Consider the following 20,426-nt stretch of genomic DNA (forward strand, 5'->3'; position numbering starts at 1 on the left):
TGACCTAAGATCTTTGCTTCTAGGGGGAAAAAAAACACCCAAAAAACCCCAAAAGAAAAAAAAATTACAAGTTAGCAGTGAAGCTACACTGTTCATAAAAACCAAAATACTCACCCTACAACTGTTGCTATGCTAGAAAGACAAAGAACATGAGACAGAGGAACAAAATTTGTGATTCACGACAATACCTGCTGGTAGGAAGGTCTGGTGTCTTCCAAATTCTCTGCTGGTGGCTTAGGTCTCTTCAACAAAGTACACAAAGAGCCCATCAGCAGCCAGAGGCCGAGAGACTTTTTTGAGCAACAACAGCTATAATGGAGTTTTCTGGGATTCATCAGGTGGGGGAAAGGAAAAACTGTGACCTACCGAACTGGTAAAAGTTGTAAAAGGCAAAACTAAGGGAGGGAAAAGGGCAGCTGAAGAAAACTGCCTTTTATGCTGCACCAGAAATCTTGAGGTAAATGAATTGAACACTGGCAACATGGAGGAAAAGGGGGGAAAAATGAACCCGCGGGGATGCTTGTACTGTAAACCTCGTAAGTCACTCTGCAAGGCACATACCTCAGCAACATATTTTCCACATTTCACCAACTGCTGTTGTCCAGGCACTTTCTATTTTCAAAACCTTCTATGTATATAAAATGTACACAGGCAGGACAATACTTTTTCATCACATCTCTGCGTTCAGTTGTGTTTTCTTTTCACAAGGATTCTTGGCTTGGAGAAATGAAAAGTGCCATCTCTTAAGAAAAGCCTTTCCTTTTAAACACTTTCAAATTTGCCCTGTTTTAGCTAAACGTGACGTTCTTTCTGAACGTTAAACAGTGGAGAGAGAGACTGAGAGGGAGAGGGGGGGAGAGAGAGAGACACACACACTCACTCACTTACTCCTGGGGAAGATATTCATCCATTTAAGGCATGAGAAATCATCACATTCAGCAGCAGGTCTAAATACAGTAATATGAAGGTCCCTTTCGCTCCCCCTAAGCAGGAAAATGTCACTGTGTACCAGACACCCAAATACTCAGGAATCAAGTAAATCCCTCATTTTTAAGAAGGGAGCCAAATACTTCTGTTGAGCAAAGATGGGACTGCAGTAGCTACAAATTACTTGCCGAACGCCATTTGTTTCGATGGCTTCAGTACTGACATGGCAGGGTCAGCCCAGTCATGGGATACTGCACAGCATTCCCTGCTGGAAGATAAGACCAAGGGGCTGTGGGATATCTCACAGGCTCCCTTCAGCACCTCCTGCTGCTGGGGGTGGAAAGGAGCGGGCGCTGCATTCCTCACCCAGGAGAGCCTCCTGCTGGGAACGAAGGAACCGGAATAGCTGCATTTTACTCACTGGTTTATAGATCCATCTCACCTTCTGCAACATCAGAGGAAACCGAGCACTACAGTGCTGCTGGAGCTACGCGCATGCACCTGGTATTGCACTACGCCATCCTCTACACTGCCTCCTGCTGACAGAACCTAGTATTGGAGCAGTCAGAAAATCAACCATAAATGTCCATCAGAAAACATTTTATAAGGACTCAATTTCTGGAATAGTTCCTTTTCATGCCTTGACCACCCTGCATGCATATTTCCTCCCCAAAATAAGAGCCACAGTAATCCAGTAATAGCTTGGTGTTAAATAGTGGTAACTCATATTTATTACAATTATATACAATCATATTTTATATTTGAAATCTATACATGATCACACGGACGAGCACACTTGCTTGGTGAGGACAGTGAGACTCAGTTGTTACAAGAATTGCTCTGCTAAGAGGCTCTGATGCAGTGAATAATATAATTGGATACCACCATTTTACCAGCTGAGAACACAATGCTGCAAATGAGAGGTCTCAGAATTCACCGATTTAATTTGTGTATAGCCCAATGAGGGGGAAAAAGGCTGAACTGGGCAAGAAGGGCCAGTGGCTAACCTCAAAACTGGAACCGTTCTCTGTTCTGTAAAGACTGCTTTGCTGATCACCAGGTAGGTGCAGGTCTCAGCTGATCATTTAAGATGGGTTTTCTCCTCATTTAGGGAGAAAAACAGGCTAAAAAACATTGCAAAGATTCAGAATTAACCAACTATTTCAGCATCTGATATCACCTCGTTCATTCATTCAGGGCAGCTACAAATAAAATGTAAGATGTCAAGAACTGATGTGAACTCCTTGTCTTTGGAGGAGGAAGGGTAGTAACTGGGATGAGTGGACTCAACTTCTTTTAAAGCCGTCTTTTACTGGGGAGCAATCAGTAACAAAGCCACTTGTTCCCATGGATTTTACTGTGGGCATGAAACCTGGACTTGGTCCCTAGCAAGAGGCCACTTGGATGAGCATGTGGGGTGGAAATAGTGTTCTTTGGACCCCACAGAAATTTACTGGTTTTAGATGCTAGGTAGTTTCAGTAATTTGAAGCTTGATATAAGGCTTGGAAGAGCCAAGACTGAGATCTGGTGAGGAATTCAGGGTTAAAACCTTCTTTTTTTGGCAACAGAATATCAAGTAATTTGAGAAATAAAACAGAGGGTTATTTTGGGAAACAGAGAATCAGAAGCCTTATGTGGGGATTAAAGGCTTCTGAAATCAAAGAGCTCAGGACAGACTGGTTTCTGAAACTGGACAGGACTCTAGGATGCAGCGAAGAGGCTGACTGTTTCAGCAGTGATAGTGTTTTTGTAAGAGGGCTTATTCTGTAGCTGTGGTGCATGGTAAGGCGATTGGTCTTCCAGCCTAGGCAATGACCCCAGCTCATGGGGAGAAGGTGGGTCTGGGAGGGGAGAAGAAGCCACTGCAACACTGCAAAGCCCTGTGGTGAAACAGGACCCACCTTGTTCACTGGGCAATCATGACCCTGCTCAAGGTCAATCATGGGAAAATCACTGGAGGGGATGGTGGCACCTCTCTCCACAAAATGGGAGAGGCACCAGGGACAGTGCAGGAGGCTAGGGAAGATGTACAGCAGCAGCAGCAGAAGTCAGAGTGCCTTAGTCAATCTCATTCTCGTTGCTGGCTCCCTCAGGTCTTCGTAGCTTTTCCACCTGCTCATTAATCTGACCATCCCCTCCTCGCCGGTCCTCAGTCTGGACACCCAGACATTCCTCCTCATCCACATGGCTAACATCATCATCCTCATCGTCCTCTTCCTCCTCTTCATTCCTTTTGGTTTCTCTTTTCTCCTCCTCACCCTGCACTTCCATCCGCACTTGACTCTTGACGTCGATCACTGCCTTGTTGCCCTCCTCTGTGCTCAGCAGATGGCAGCTGACTTTCGAACCCTCGGGGCTATGGCTCTCCTTGACTGGTGATGATGTGGTCGACTCATTGCTGACAGGTGAGATGTCACTGCTGCTGTTATGGTTGGCAACAACAGGGTTGGAGGGTGAGCTCGGCTTCACTGGGATCTGCCATGACGGGATCTTAGGAGCCGAAGGGGAGGGAGGGAACTGCCTCCTTGGGGGAGGGGAAGAAGGGAAGAAAAGGAGAGAAAGGGGCTTTTATTAAAAACACTGAGGGGTTATCATTAGAGAGAACGGTATTTGCCCTGGGGAAGTCATGTAAGGGAAGACTGAAATTGCAAGGCTCCTTTGCCATAAATGAACAAAACCAAGGCCACTTCACTTCTTCAGCCAGAATCTCAAAGTGCTTTACAAGCACTCAGTTAATCGAGCCTGCACACAAGGAAAATACCACAGCTGGGCAACCTGAAGTACTAAAATGATCTGGTTTGGCCAATTTCACAGAGTAAGTTAGCACTCTGAAATGCTGCCTGTGGAAAGACATGGTGTCCCTTTATAAAACAATCACTAATTAATTGGTAAAGAAAATTCCCACCGGAGCAAGCAGTCAGACACACCAGGTCCTTGTGCCTCAGCCAAGGAATTTCACCACCTGGCTTTCACCTCCACTGTGATACACAGCTATTGCATTCCGGCTCTCTACAGTCCAGGGCCTATCTCCCAGTCCCAGCATGCACTTTACATGTTTGGGCCAGGTCCTGGCTGCCGCAAACTAGTTCAGCTTCTCTGACTTGAATGGAGTCATTACTTGCTTGCACCAGCTGAGAAAGCTGGCTGCTCTGTCCTCAGGTCCCTTCCAGGCGGGCTTTAAGGATCTGACAGTGGCAGTGGCCCAGCCCTAACAGGAGAATCCAAGTACCAAACAGGACAAATGAAAGTGCCGTGGGGAGCACTGGTGCCCTCAGAAAGTCATCAATCATGAAGAGCAAAGGAAAAAAGCACGTCTGACCTAGTACTCCCTCTGCATACCCTGCTTGTGTATGTGAAAAGTGGAGTATGAAGAGGTATCAGATCAAGCTCTGGAAAGGACGTTGTGTGGCTGGGAGTCCTTGTGCCCCTCAGGCGAGCTGGCTAGTGCCATGGACAAGACCAGAGCCGGTGAAAGCCGGCTGCTGTCCTACAGCAGGTACTCAACCCAGCAAATTACGTTTCCTTAGACTGAACTAGGAACAGTAGTTGCTCTCACCTCCCTCTTCCTGCTGCTAGCACCAGCCATCAAAGAACTCTGCTGATCTAACCCCCACCTCCTGTGAGTGCAATAAGCTAATGTCTGCATTATTCAACCAGTATCATAAATGCAATCAACAAGTTCAATCTGGAGACTGAGGCTTTCTTGGCTCCGGTGTTGCTGCTGCCTCCTCACTGCAGAAAGATTTGCCTTTTTGTTAAAAAAAACACCCCCACAGAAAGTTTTCTTTACTTCCAAAAAGCACTTACCCTCAACTGCAACCTTCCTACTGCTGAAGAGGTGTCATTAAGTAATGCTCTCTCCCCAGCAGGAATGCTAGTAGGACCCAATTTAACAGACAGTAACTTAAAACATGTCCTCAGTCCTTCAAAGCTTTCTACTGTGACTCCTGGGAGTAATGGGAGGTGTAGCAAGAATTTAAAAGGATGTTAAAGACTTCTGAAAAGCCTGCTTGCTGAGATCCAGAACATGTCCAAGCCAATCTTAGATACTTGAAGTCCATCTCTTAGGAAAAAGACGACTCGAGACTTAGTTACATGTAGGAGGCAAGGGAGTTTGAATATCAGAGTGAAAGGATCAATAGCTGAAAAGCTAGATAAAGTCTTAAGTAATATACTTGGAAAAAAATGAACTTCCTCAAGAACTGAGATCTGATCTCTGTTCTTAGGACTGTCCCACAGACTGGGATTTATATCACCTCATTTCAGACATCTACACATTATAAGATGTCTATACCTGACCTAGCTAAGAGAGAGAGAAACAGGCTATGCTGAAGTGTGGTTCTTTTCATCCTGGTTATGCCCTAACCATGAACAGGTCAGCTGAACTCTCTCTGTGACAGAATACAGGTGCAGAGGCAGTCAATACCTCAAACTAGGCGAGAGGCATCCTGACTGTGGTGAATGACAGAGGATTCCTCTATCGTAAACAAAAATGAAAAATCTTATTAACTACCCAAAGCAGTCTGTGATTTTAAAGCAAGTTTGAAAAGCATTTTGAGACCTGCAAATAGAAAGTGACAGTGACATGCAAAGTGTTGTTATTATTAAAATAGCAATAACAGGGTATAGAGCTAGCTCCTGTTGGAAATGCCTTTCCATGACTGAGAGAATCCCAGAAAGCAACCCTTTCCCCACACAATAATCTGTTCACATATTCCACCCATACCGGTTCAGAAGAAGTCCTTTTAATGAGTAGATCTCAGATTTCAATTCATTAATATTCTGCGACTCCAGAATCCAATTGGTGGAAGTTGTGGCCTAGAACATTAAAAAGACAACATAAAGATCCAAGTATGAACTGGGAGATAGTACACAAATGTAACTTTTTTCTGTTATCCTTCTCCTCCTCGCATCTGGGAATCTCAAGCCCTGGGGATAACACATGTAAGATCTATCATCCAAAATCTCGCAGATCTGAGCAAAACAACGTGCACAGTAAAGAAGGACCTGAATGGATCCCCATGATGATCAGAGATAATAATTGTCTCAAGGCGGCAAGACTATTCAAACATTTGCTTTCTGTTTGGGGGACTAATTAATGTTGTCTCCAACATACCATGCACAACCATTGCTGAAGCATCTCAAGGGGACATTTCTTTTTCGATTAGAAGGAGGCCAGCACTTAGAAGAAAGTTAGTCTACATAAGATGTTTTCCACTAACATATCAGATGGAGACCAACACACAGAGAGGTAAACTAAATCCTTTGACACTGACCTAATGAACGATTTCTAGAGAAGAACTAGAACTAGGATTCTGAAAGGCAGTGCCAGCTGCACTGAATCAGGTCCTTTACTCTTCTTTCCTGTGACTGCACTTAGCTGAGGCAACAGATTCAAGTATTTCATATTAAAAACTTTGTTCATTTCTCCTACATCATGAAATAAAGAACCTACCACCTGCACTCTGTGGTGTTTAGAGGTGGGCTGATAAATCAATGCTTGAAAGTCACAAAACTTTCCCCTACTAGATCAGAAGAATTAGAGCTATACTTGGGCTACCAGATTGTATCTCCAGGGAGCAGCTGGACTGGGCACTGTCTCTCGAATATTTCAAAGTATTGAATGCAATTTGGCGGGGGAAGATGGTAACTCACCCACAGAAGCCTGGCGCAGCTGCTGTCGGCACTGTATCACAATTGGTATGGGATATCAGGCAAAATTAGAGGAAGAACATCCGAGAAGAACATGCAGCAGATAATACTTTTGGCAGTCTTTCTTTTAACCCTTTTGGGAATTTGAGAAATGGGAGGAACGTTCTGAAAGAAGTATCATGGCCTATGGTTACCCCATCCTATCACTCTAGTGACTCCTGTAGAGATGGGCTGAATATGGGACCAAAGAACACTCATGTCTAGCACTTCCCATAGTAATTTCTGCTAAAAGCCATCAGGAATGAACCCATTTGTGCGCACCGCTCCAGAGATACTACTAATAAATCCCCTGTCAAAGGAAGCCACAAAACTCCTCCTCAGCAGTTCCTACTAAATGTAGGCAGAACTGGTTGTTCCTACTCATTCTTTAAACAGACTTCAGCTAGTGCTGAGTAACCCCGAACACCTTCACAGCCGGCGCTCCTCAGAGTGACTTCTGGGCTGTGAACCCAGTGAGCTGGGAGAGGCTCAGTCTGTAGTAGCTGTGATATACACAGATGCGTCCCCTTGGGATTCACACTCCCAGCCCTCAGACAGCAAGAATCCAGGAGCCACTGTTCTGGCTTTCCAAGACCTTGAAAGCTACAGCAGCACATTAACAAGGGAGTGATTTCCACTCACTGGCCTGCAAAGGACTCAAATTTCCAAAACACATATGGTGCCAGATGCCTAGGATTCGGAAATAAAATCTGACATCTGGGGCTTTTTAGCCAGTCTCTTTAAAAAACATTTGTAGAAAATTCAAGCCTTGAATTTTTATGTACATTTTTTAATTACTTAAAGTCCCTCTTTTTAATTTTTTACAGCATGCCAGTAGGAGTTTGAAAAGCAGATATAAAAACTTACATTACAGCTGAGAAAACACAGCTTTTATTCTTTGGTTTGTGGGGTTGCCCAAGTTTTTCTTTGTACACATGAGGTTTAGATATCCTAACAATGTGTGCTACCATTTCAGTGCAGGGGGTAGAGAGGGGGGAGGAAAAAATTCTTCAAGACTCTCTAAACCACCAAGTCTCTTATGCCCTTTTTCCTTCTTAAAGCTCAACATGTGGTCTTAATCTTAACACTTAAGACCTGAAAACAGTTTTCCAATTTCCGGACTGGCTCCAGGCCACTGACAGGCCACAGTTCCCAAGGAAAATTGAAGTAGAGTGTTGTGACCATAAACTGACTTTCATGGTTGGGTTTACAGCTGTGCCACTGAGGGATTCCTACTGTACAGCGCGCACACCACAGAGCCAGCTGTGGCCCACCAGTTACACACCATCAAAGGGTTTGTATGAGACTAAAGTATAGGTAAGGGGAGAAGACAACAGTTCGTGCTATATGTAAAAGACTGTAAGTACAATCTAAGGGATTTTACACTAAAAAGAAAAATCTCTCCCTGTACAGAGAATACCACAAGACAACTGGACCCTGAATAATCACAAGTTTGTCAGTAAAAGCAAGGCTTCATCTCTGTGTGACTGGTTCAAATCCATCCCACCTCACCTGTAACCACCACTTACTGACTGATAGAACGCTTAGGCCAAAGGCTGCAAAGTACTTTGGAGATGAAAAGCACTAACTCTCATGGCCAGAAAGAAAATCAATTTTGGTTAAAAGTGGTTACTTGTAGTTACACTTGTAACAACACAAACTAGTCAGAACTGATGGTTTTATTGCCAGGGTCAAGTCAGGAGTGAAGAGGAATGGGCCACTGTGCACCACTAATGTGGTTGTGATGAGGCCAGCTGTTACATCAAGATGACCAAAAACATTGAAACAAGAAACCACATAGTAAGAATGTTTGGCCTAGATCGGAACAAGTGACTCAAATAGAGTATTTCCAAGTGTGTGTTTGGCTGAACAGGATTAAGTGATTGTTTTGACAATGTACAATGGTACAGGAAAAATATAAACATGTAAAATTACATACGACACACAAATAAAACATCTGCACAACTGGCCTTTACTGCTTTTGGTCAGCGGACTAACAGCACAAGCCTTTCATCTCAAATGCAATGCAGAAGATACCAGAGCTGAGAACAGGTCTGAGGCCTCAGGCATACAGGCTGCACACAAAGCGATGTAGCAAAGCCCTCTCAGAAGTCAGATACATTTCACTGAGTACCCAGTTAATATCCAGTGCTTTAAACAGACTGCCTATGGAGAAGTTAGGTGCAGAGACACCGGCTGGGGATATCACAGAGCTGAAGGTTGGATTGTGAACCTAATAAGGTGCTGTCCATCTGCCCACAAAAGAAGCCATGCATGTTCCGAAGAAAATAGCGATGTTCTAAAGGTGAAGTGTTGGAAGTGGATACCTTAGAAGCAGCCAGTTCTTGGGTGAGCTCCTGGATTTTCTGCTGTTGCTGGATTAGCAGTTCCTGGACAGCTGCTAAAGTTGTCTGTAACTGAGTCACTGTGAGGGAAAAAGCAGGAGAGTGTGTTAAACTCGGATACATGCACATATCCGCACTCACACACGCCCTTCCTGCTGTCTAGCTACAAAGATGCCTCTATTCCTACTATATTTAATTTATCTACACCCGCCTGCTCACTTTAATCCATATGATTTATCTGCACTATGGGTAATCTACCTGCACTGCATCTAACCTCCAGTATTTCTAGTTTATCTTTCCATTGTATAGATGTCTATAGCCCACAGTATATCCGTCCAAAACCTCTCCCTTCTAATTATATTGGTTTATGATTTGTACATCTCCCTGAACTTACACAATGTTTGTATCATTTATCTATCTTGGGCCTCACGCAGGCAAACACCAGGGCTAGCTCCAATCTGGGAAGATGCTGGTCTCAGGATTGACCTCAGGATATCATGAGAAATGAAAAATGTTTTTTTGCTCACCCTCCACTAAAAAGTGTAATTAGCATCCTCCCACTCTCAACCCACCAGCTCCTTCAACCCCAACATCTTTAACAAACTTACTGCTGAAAATCACACTTTTTTCCATCCTGCCAACTGAATATACTTTGCACTTTTCCCTTTTCACATTTCAATAGAATGTCCTGTACTCCCCCCTCCTACACCCCAGCAAACATTGAAGAACTTCTGCTGGACTCCAACTCCAGCTGTAGAACTTTTTCTGCTTTTAGTACTTTATCCAAAGCTTCCAGGCGGTAAACAAGCTGATAAAATAAAATTAAAAACTCTATTGCTGTGACAGGTAACAGCTAATCCAGACCATCATTAGGGCATCAGGTAATGAACAGACACCCTATAGAGTCAATAACAGAGAAGGTGGCTAAGGTCAGGAAGGCACAGTAATTACAGACTCTCCTGACCCTTCCTTGGATTTTCAGATGGAAGGTGGGGGGAAAACACTAAAAAAAAGCCCCTGAAAACATCAGAGAAGCAGAAATTAAAAATGAACTTTACAGCCCTCCGAAAGGCTGTCATTTTATTCCCCTTATTAATATTCTGAGGTTGGGAGCCTTTCCGTAAAAACATAATTAATTGAGGCCGCGCCGACAGTAAACAAGCAATTTCAAATTAAACCGAAATGACGGCGGCTTCATTTGCAAATGTGAACAGATTCTCAGAGCAGATAAATGAAGTCACCACATAAAGTGGAGATGGAGGGAAAGAAAAGGGTGGGGGTCTTGGCAGAATGGAGGATACAGGGAGAAAGGCTTTGAGGGGTGAATTGATGGAGTCATTAATCTTTACCTGTCTGTGTCACACTGCCACTCATCTCAGAAATGTTTGACTCAATCCTCTGAAGTTGCTTCCTGTCTTCTTTGCCTCCCATGATGAGAGGAAGCAGGTATTTCTGCATGGAGTACAGAAACTTTTTTAGGAAAATAGGGATATGCAAAGCTGTCTTTCTAACCTACCTGAAACATCCTCAAAGCCCACCACCCAAACCTCAGCCTTTATCACAGAGCCAGTGACCATTTACCCACACATCTGGCTGAGAAAAGAAATTCGCTCTACAGTTAAGTGTTAAAAGAAGTTGCAGAAGAGAAGATATGAGTTCTGTGGTTTCATTTTTGGGGGTCTTAAAAACCAGTGCCTAACTCCATTTAAGGTTTCCTGGGCCCAGCTTTCAGTCCAGAGAAACATCCATCACACACAGAGTACAACGTCAGACCTTCACACTGACGTGTCACAACATCTGAGCTACATGCACAAGGCAAGAAATGCAGAAGTGGGAAGAAGAGGAGAACGGCCCAGGAAAGGCCAGAGGAAGCACAAGCTGAGGAATAAGGGGTATTATAAAAACCTTCTGAACCTTGGCAGGGGAAGGATTACAAGTCATGGAGGGGAAAGTGGAGATCTGAAGCACAGGGAGAAGAAAGGAAATGGAGCCGTTAACAACAGTAGGAGAGAACTAAGAAACCAGGGCTAAAGGAAGTGAGAACCAAGCTAGTATAGGATGGGAAGCACTTCAGTGACACCTGTACACAGTCACGAAATCCACCTCACTCTGCCCTTGCAGAGGATGGACTGGATGTAATAGGTCACAATGCTCCTCTAACTAGCACAGACCCTTCCGCAGCACTGCTCCTACGAACTGAACATGCACTTTAACAAGGGCACATCCAAGCACAACATGGCAGGTGAAAAAAAAGTGAGAGAAGGATGGTCTAGGGTGTGGCAATAGCCCTAGTAATGCCTATCAATTCTTTTTCATCCTGGCTTTTGATCCATGTACACCCACTGCAGGGGCATATATACTGGATGGTTCCTGAGACAGAGCTGATTATCCAAACTGACATGCATGGGACAGCCTTCTTTTACACTTAATAGCACTGGTTTAAGATTTCTGTGTTGCTGTACACAGCTCTTACCCTCACAAAGCACATGTGCACGTACCTATTTACACCCAGACATTCTGAAAAGCAAGTAGCTTTTGATGACTTTCACAGAAGTTCTCTATTATCTTCACAGAACACACATGGACAGCTATGTTGCATCCTAGTATCCTATCTTTCTTATATATCATATTTTTTTTTTATTTACTGCTTGCAAACTCCCTCAAAATCCCATGAAGGGCAGAGGGAACTTATCAACTGTTTCCTAAGATGCCCTAAGAGACCCAAAAGAATATGGGTCTCTGCTAGGCACATAATATGCCTTATGATGTTTGGACAGAAAGCAGAGCAAGTTCTGTAAACAAAGAATACAACAGTAGGATATATTAACAGCATCAGTGACATTATGCCAAAAAATTTATGTAAATCATCAAAAAGTGTTAGATATGTGTCATTTACTAACAGCAATATGTTCAGGTCTGCAAGGCCCAGCAGCTGTTGTCTGAACATCTCTCTGGACACTTACCAGCTCCACCATTCTTTGCAAGAATGAAAAGATCAGTAAGGTTAGCAACACTAGTTTAATATAAAAACATAGGGAACATGTATCTCAATAAAAAGCCATTCTCTTTAAGTCATGTAAATTGCAGAGATGGAACGTGTTGCTTAATCTGGCCTCTCTCTCTTAGCCTGAGACCCAGAAAATTAATGACAGGATAAGCAAAGTAGTTTTAAACTAGGAGGCTAACAATTTTACTTGTAAAACAGATTTTACTAAACAAGGCAGTAACTGTTACAGAACAAACAAATATGAAAACCATCAACCTCTTGCTAAGTCTTCACCTCTGTCCCTTTTTCAAAAATAAACCACAACTTCTACTGGACCAAAGCTCTTTACACTCTGCTGTGTTGACCTGAACCACTTATGTCTTTCTATGTAGCCACAGAACATGATTATTTACCAAAGACACCTAATTCACTCACCACACTGCTGGAAAGCAAATCCAGAGTGAAAGAATATGTTCAACTGGAGAAACATCGCACAAGAAATAAGAAGGGGCTGCTGTCTCTGCAATGCACAGACAGACAGACACACACATGCCTGACCTTGTTCTAAGCACACTGGAGCAGAACTACAGGATGTATGGCAGACCTGGAAACTAGCACCTTCTTTCTGATATTCTGATCAGTCAAAAAAGATTCTTTTCTACCCACAGTGCAGGATTACCAGTGGACCAATCATTAGTCTGAGGCTATGACAGCAATGCTGGCAGAATGCCCTTACTGAACTGTGCTCAGTTTCCCCAATTTAAAAAAATTCCAAAACATATACATGATGAAAATGACCTTGTTTCTAGCAGTTTGAGATCCATTGCCAAAACCCAGCAGTTTGAGACTCACTGCTAAAAACTAGTTTTGCTTGCTTGCCACTTTTTGACTCTGCATTTTCATGTTGTCCACATTTCTCAAATATACCAGTGGCTGTGCCAGTAAGAACAGAGATGCTTTGCCAACTTGAAACCAACACGATCATTTGGACACAAGCAGCATAACATTGTTCTCTCAGAGTACCGTGTAAGAGTAGTATGGGAGATACTACCTTGTAGAGTTGGTGGAATCCAAAGGCAATTCCTGCCATTATGATAGCCAAAGCCCCATAATCTCGCCATCTGGAGCCAGGTGGACCTAAAGGCCAAAATCAAGAAACAACCATAGTCAGAACTGCAGCTGACAACATTTTCATACACCCATTTTGTCAGAGGAAGGAACAATGAACAATGCCAGTTCTGCTGTTTCTTAGCAGACATCGATTTACTGAGCAAGGGGCATTAAGATGCTGGTAGTACCTCAGGTACAGCGTGCAGGCTTCTGGCCCTAGGACACTGAAACATCTGTCCCAACCTCTAGCACTGACACTGCCTTGCACAAAGTGTCCAAGGGAGACAAATCAAAATGTTTTGCCCTACTCTTTCCTTGCAGAAGACACTCTGAACCCTACTGCACTTTCCCCAGATAACTGTGGTGTTAGTACTAGCTAAGGTTAACTCATAACTTGAATACCTATTGTTCTCCGCTGTCATAATTTTTGAAAATGGGGAAAGAGCCAGAAACCCAGAGGAATGCAGCAAAATAGAAAGAAGGAAGTGTTTTGAGAAAGAAAAGAAATCTGTCAGGGCAATAAATGGGTTTATGAACACTGTCAGCAATTATAGACCATTTCAATAAGGAAGGATCCAGTGTCTTTCAACCCTGCGTTATGAATAGAGACCAAAGCACACAAACACAAGACAGCAAATATGCAATTAAATATCTACCGAGAGAGGTAAAGAAGTAGATAAAAGCTTGAGATATTTAAGACATAATTCTGCACAGAAGCTTAGAGCCTCCACAGCGCAAAGCAAAGATATAGTATGCTCTGCTCCTTCAAGCAGAATCAGAAGACACCTGTAGTTTTCCACCAGCTTTATCCTTTCACCTCCCTCGCAGTTTCCTTAATGAATCTTGTACTGCCCCCGGTTTTCTTTAATAATAAAGAGGATGCAGAGTGATCTTTCCTAAAGTTCAGTGGCAGGATGTGGGCAGAACTGATGAGGTGGAGGCCGGTGCACAAACTCCAAACAGACAGAACCAAATCTGCATGTGACCTACAATGTCTTGGAAATTCATTCTGTTCTCCAAACTTTCAATTCAGGTTTTCAAAGGGAGGCTTAACTAACTCAAATGGCTGGAAGCGTGTCTCCTTTCTGCTTTGCTCACCTACTGCCATTTTTCCTGTTGCTGAGACCTTCTACAAGCATTGCATTGCAAGAGTTATTCCTAATCCTAGCCCTCAGGCTCTACAGACAGGCACTGACTCTCAAACGCTGGCACTCATCACTTCTTGCTACATTTTACGACACAACTCCTCAAATTATCCACTGGCTAGAAATCTGAACAAATTAAAGCAGCTCTGTCAGAATTGGTGAATAGTGTCACCAGGAGTATTTTGGCTTGCTGCAGTTGCAGTTTTGGAGCTTAGGCACATGATCAAATTATCATAACTTTTTAACTTAATGAGTTAACACACATCAGCTAAGCTGCAGTAACTGGCTGTGTACATGTCAGGATTTAAAATGATCTCTGACTAATCTTGCTGCAAACCCCAGTCATTCATCGCACCTTCCCCTCCTCACCCTGCTCCCACCGTCATCTCTGGTCTCTGAAGTCTCTTGGTTGTCCAGTTTCTGCCCTGAACTTCTGACTAACACATCCTTCTATGACAACGTAACTCACACCAGGCTGAGCTGCCTATTGTAAGGGGTTAATTCATCTCAGAGGGTCTGTGGGTCCAGCTGTGCCCAGCCCATGGCAGCCCGTGACTGGCTGTCCCCAACTACCTCCCAGCTGGGGTGACCTCTGAGTCGACAGAAGAAACACCTGTAGGACCCTGTCCGCTTTGCCCTCTCACCTCACTCATCTCTCCCCTCCATTCCTGTAATGCTCGAGCTAAGAACATTTTATTGCCCCCTGGTTTTCATTATTAATGAAAAGGGACCAGAATGATCTTTCCTAAAGTTCAGAGAGTCTATAAAGACAAGAAGCTGAAATGCCATTTTACTCATTTTAGAGATGTGTGAAATAATTCTGTCTTGTGGCAAAAAAAAGTGAGGCGGGTAGAGAGGGAAAGTGAGTGAGTGAGGGATGCAGTAAAGGCTCTGCATTGACCACATCAACTTTACAATGTTATGAAGAATGTCACAGCTCTACCTAAAACCCACACTCAATCTTCCTTTTTCTCTGCAACGCTCTAATCTATAATGTGGGGTGGAAAGGGGGTTAGAAGTTTCTCAGTTGTAACCTCAGTGCTCACACCGACTTCTTTGCATATCCTCAATTTCTTCCCTTGTAAAACCAGACCAAAATTCAGAGAAAGTGAAAAAGCACCAATAGCCCAGTTACTCTTCAGTTTAGACACCGGGGAAGCAACAAACCATTCTATGTAAGAGACCCTCAAAAGGCAAACGGAAGGGATACAGACATCTTCTCCAGCTGTAACTCTGCATTTTATGTAAGTATATTTAATTTTTGCAGCAGCAACTGTAAATTGCACTGCCAGAGTAAAAACACTTACTATTTTTAAGATCCCCATTCATCTCAGAATTAACTTTCCTGACATCAATTAATTAGGCCTTATGCATCCACTAAGGTCAGACTCACTAGTATCCACAATTAAAACTGTAGAAACCGAGGCTGGAAGAAGTGATTTTCCAGGAGCAAACAGTGAACCCATGGAAAGAAGTTGGGGGGCGGGGGGACAGCAGAAAGAGTTTGGATTCTAGTTACCATTTCTAATTGTAAGAGGAAACAGTCTGTATTCCACAGCCTCCCACATTATGAACACCGGGGTGGGAGAAGAAGATCCAAATGGCAAGAAAAACAGTCACTGGAGCTGATTTTTAAGCAGGTGTAAAATCTTCACAAAACCCCGTAAATGGAGACCGTAAATACCATGGGGAAGAACACAGACAATACCTGGATGATAAGCATGCATCTTTGCACACCTTGCTCAAAAACTCCCCTGAGTTTGCCTGTAATTATAGGGGTTAGAAAGGTAAAAAAAAAAATAAACCCAATTAATCATTTAAATATTTAAAGTCAGATTTTTGTCCTCACTGCTGGATTAGTATATTTCATAACGCCAACAGCTGACAGCCCTGGTTTTTTACTGGGGGTTCATTTTAGAGCATGTTTAAACTAGTCAGATTGAGTGATGCTTCCAGCAACTAATCGCATGTCAAATAAAAGATATTTTATGTAATAAATTACTGCTACAAGTAATTCAAATGTCATTTATCAGTTTTATTATCAGTCAGGCAAAGTCTTGTTTCTCTATATTAATCAAATTCAAGCTTTTTTTAAGCTTTTTTTTTTAAAGCAGTTTTGACACCTCTTGGCAAAAGTACAAACTGGAGGGAAGGAATTACTCCTCCAGAACAGGAGGAGAAACAGTAGAGATGGTACTGAGCTAAAATACAGTGCACAGAAACTTAATTCCTGTCTCTTTCGCCCAAAAGTTATTATTGTTTCTCTTAAACCAAACCCAGGAGTTCAGCATTCAAGAAAAGAACTATGCTACTCTGAAGGCTTAGAAGTATGTTTCTTTCTCGTTAACTCTTCATGAATAAGGAAGTACTTACATAGGTAACAGCTATTTCCAACAAAACATTAGAACCTTAAGTAATACCTATACTAGCAGTTTAATTTGTACAAAAGGAAGTATTTAGGTGGCATGAATTATTTCCTGCAGCTTCAAAAATCAGAACAGACTGAGTTTACAACAGCAGGAGATCAGGCAGGTAAAATCAAAAAGTGTGCACAGGATTTATTGCTCTGACTCACTAAAGTGGACATCTTACTCTAGTGTTGCCGCCCAGATCACCAACTCAGCTGTTTACTTCATTCCTGCTGAATAAACTCTTGAGATGGTTCTGAAGCCATCCTGAACTTCTGTACTCACAACCCACTGTTTTAACGTAATTTTTAAACATTAAGTGGCAACACCTTGCGGGGAGGGAGGACAGAGAGAAATTAGGTTTCTTAAGACACTAGCCACTGCTTTTCAGCACAGTACCCTCCTCAACTGTTTCTCCTTTTTGCTCTGTGCGGGGTAATTATCTTCCTCTAGTTTTGTGATTCTGTATAGAGGTGTCAAAAAAACCCAACTTAAAAAGAGTCAAAGATATCAAGCACAAAGTGTTTCACAGTCTTCGAGACCTAAACTCCAGCAGATTGGATGCTGCTTCATAAGAAACTCAGGTGTCTTCTTTGGGAAAGGCAAATATAGCTCATAGTCTTTTTCAGTATAAGCTCTTCCAATACGAGTTGTTCCCATCAACTAGTCAACTTACAGCTTCAGCAGTTTACCTATCTCATTAGTCCTTTAGTACTTTTGAACTTCAAACCTTGAAGCATTCCAACACTAGCATCATGAATACTCTGTAAGAAGATGAGCATAACGGATAGAAAAAGTAGTATCTGTCATTCTCTGTACGTGACAACCCCTGACAAACCTGTGAAAGATAAATTGACTTAGTAAACTATCAGAGAAACAACTGTCCTGGAGCAGATTTGGACCAATTCAGAAATAATCATTACAGGATTAGCATCCAACTGATGAAATAACCTACAGCAAACAAGGCACCTTGAAAGCGCACTGAGCCTTCGCACAGTCTCATCCATCAGCTCTAGAGAAATTCACATATTCTTTTTGCAGTTCTGATACCATGAGGACACAAAGATGGTTAACAACATAATTAACAACACCAGAACTACACCAGTCAAGGACTAGAACAGGGCACAGACAACAACTAATCAAAACAAATACTTTGGTCAAAGGAATACCGTGTATATTTAGCTATTTATTCTCTTTATACATCTATTTAAAGGTTACGCTTAAATAGGTCTAAAAAGAACAGCTAGAGAGGGGAGGAACAATACCTAATGAACGTATTGTCATCATTTCCCTAATTTTGGAGGCTGCTAAAATGGACTTGCTCACAGGCAAAAGCTTTTGGTTGAAATTATTTAAAAAGCACCCACCAGATCACCAGGCTAGAGCACCAGTTTACAATTACAACCCCTACAGCTTTACATTGGTGGTATTTTTATTCAGCTTTGGTTTCTGAGCATTACAGAGTGGTACTTTCAGACTTCTCCTTGGAGCTGTTACTGGGAACACTTTTATGTTTAAATATTAGTTAAGAGTCTTAACTAGTAAGAAAAAATTGGGAGCTGGTGCTTTGAGGAAAGCCAAAATAGTAAAAGGAAAAAAAACCCACACAGTAATAAAGCTGCAAGGGTGAACAGTGATGACAACGTTTTCCAGTCTGAATCCCATACTTCTTTCCTGCCCTACTCATATTAGTGGAACACTATAAGGGAGGATTAACTCTTCCAATTTGGGTTGTCATAAGGGTTAGCTGAATAAGCAATGAATAGCACTACGAGGGATCTAGCACTGTTTCTTCGGCAAGAGAGCAAATTTTGCTTTTCTGGCATTTTCTGTGAACTACAGCAGGCAGGTATTAGCCCAGGAGGCAGAATTCAGTCCTGGAGTTCACCAGCACACCAAACACAACAGTCTGAAATGTTGCAGTTCTGAGCCCAACTTCATCACAAATGCTTTTCTTCCCACACTGTGCCAAACCAGAGTATTTAAAAACTCAGAAAGCAAGTCTAGTATTTTCTATAGCAATAGCAAAACTACGTCATAAACTAATAAACACAGCCCTAAGTGGACTGTTACATCAGTCAGTATCTGACCGAGAGCTGTTTAGGAGCAATATCAAAATCCTATTCTTAATACTTGGCAGGTAAGTGAAGTGATTTTCAAACTGCCACACACACATGTGAGCTGAACAGCTTTTTTTGATGGATTTTTAATGGTGTGTACTTTGGTTTTTATTGTTTGGAGCTTAGATACTTTTTTGCGAGGTTTGTTTTAAAATGCAAATACATATGTAAATTTTGAGTCTACACAGATTATGTTGGGACTTTAAAAATTCTTTGAGAGTGTACTTTGTACACAAAATCATACAATCACATCCACACGGTCTACACAGAATTTCTGTTGTCACCCTCAGATTATTTAAGATTGGAGAGAGAAAGCCTGTTAAAATTAAGGACACATATTAACAGTTTATTATTATTTGTAACCTGACAGCGCTCTTAAAACTCATTCAAACTGGGGGTCCATTGAGCCAGACCTTCAACTCACACAGAGGAAGTAACAGACTAAGTCCTGCAGACCTTGTATTCTAGCTTGCTGTTTGTGCTGAAAATACACCTCTTTCAAGTAACTGCTCAAGGCATTAACAGAGTTCAAGGAGCATCTGGATGACACTCTTAGTCATATGGTTTAGTTTTAAGTAGTCCTGTGAGGAGCAGTGAGTTGGACTCCATGATGCTTATGGATCCCTTCCAACCCGAGACATTTTATGATTCTGTGAACTGATCAGTTGCCTGACTAGTTAAGAAAGTAAGTCCTCTAACTAAAAAACTAAACTCTGTGATGCTGTCCAACAGTTTCTTGAACAGAGTCTACCATTGCAATAACTAAAGACGTAATAGTGTTGCACTTTTATAATACCTTCTATCCAAGAATCTATCAGCTCTATCATGTATTAGCGAACTAAATATTAGAAAACCCTACTGATGAAGGGAAGCATGACCTGACATTTTAGAAGGGAAGACTTAGTCCTGAGTTGACTAAATGCTTTTTTCAGGTCCTTACAGTGGGTCAGAATCTAATTCGTATTGACTGTACACCTTCAGGTCAAGAGGTGTCACAAGCTAGTACTTACAATGTTTGTTTGTAGATGATGATTGATTGTTTGTATCTCATTTTCCTTGCATAGTATGATCTTGTTACAAGCATCAACAACCATGAAGTGCATTCAAAAGTAGCACTTGGTGTCCAATTCTGACAAAGTATGGCGTTAGCCGAATTAAAATCTAGGATCTGGCACAGAAATCTGTGAAAGTGCTGCAGAAATCACTGCAGAAAGCAACAGGACCAGATGTTTTTCAAAGTATTACTTACTGTACACCACAGGATGAGAGGGCTGAGTTGGCACCAGCTGTGTAGAAGGACCCGGGGACTGTGGCTCATCGGTGCTTGTGCCCGACTGCTGGAAAGCCAGGTCAATTTCTTCATCTGTCAGGCCTGGGGGAGCAGAGGAAATGAAATCAGTTTAGCACCTTTACCCACTTGATGCACGCATAATTAAATTCTGAAGCCAGGCAGAACCCTTTCAAGCTGCAAAGAATTTTGGCAATGACTTGAGCAGTAATGCCTCCCCAATTTTGGATTCACTGGAATGTCTCCCTCTCTCTTTCTCTGTTGCAATTTAACCTTAAGCGACAGAATATTAGCCTCAACGCTGCTTCCAAATGTGGCTCATTCAATTTCCTTAATTTATCCTTGAGTTTATTGCTGCTTTTGAAGTAGCTTTCTATTGCAATTCTCCATTCTTCCCCCGAAAAA

General features: G+C 42.4%; 1 protein-coding gene across 1 annotated transcript in view; it reads right to left on the reverse strand.

Annotated features, from left to right (window-relative positions):
• Nucleotides 1-1,629: 1,629 nt before the first annotated feature.
• Nucleotides 1,630-20,426, reverse strand: part of PEX14 (peroxisomal biogenesis factor 14) — an 80,375-nt gene continuing 61,578 nt past the window's right edge. Inside the window, exons 4-9 of the mRNA XM_056330700.1 lie at nucleotides 19,983-20,105; nucleotides 13,002-13,087; nucleotides 10,314-10,416; nucleotides 8,947-9,044; nucleotides 5,655-5,746; nucleotides 1,630-3,452 (exon numbers count right to left, since the gene is read on the reverse strand). Coding sequence (XP_056186675.1) covers nucleotides 2,987-3,452; nucleotides 5,655-5,746; nucleotides 8,947-9,044; nucleotides 10,314-10,416; nucleotides 13,002-13,087; nucleotides 19,983-20,105 — 968 coding nt within the window. The 3' untranslated portion in view covers nucleotides 1,630-2,986. The remainder of the gene's footprint in view (nucleotides 3,453-5,654; nucleotides 5,747-8,946; nucleotides 9,045-10,313; nucleotides 10,417-13,001; nucleotides 13,088-19,982; nucleotides 20,106-20,426) is intronic.

This window comes from Falco biarmicus, chromosome 3 (genome assembly GCF_023638135.1).
Source record: "Falco biarmicus isolate bFalBia1 chromosome 3, bFalBia1.pri, whole genome shotgun sequence".
Taxonomy (NCBI): Eukaryota; Metazoa; Chordata; class Aves; order Falconiformes; family Falconidae; genus Falco; species Falco biarmicus.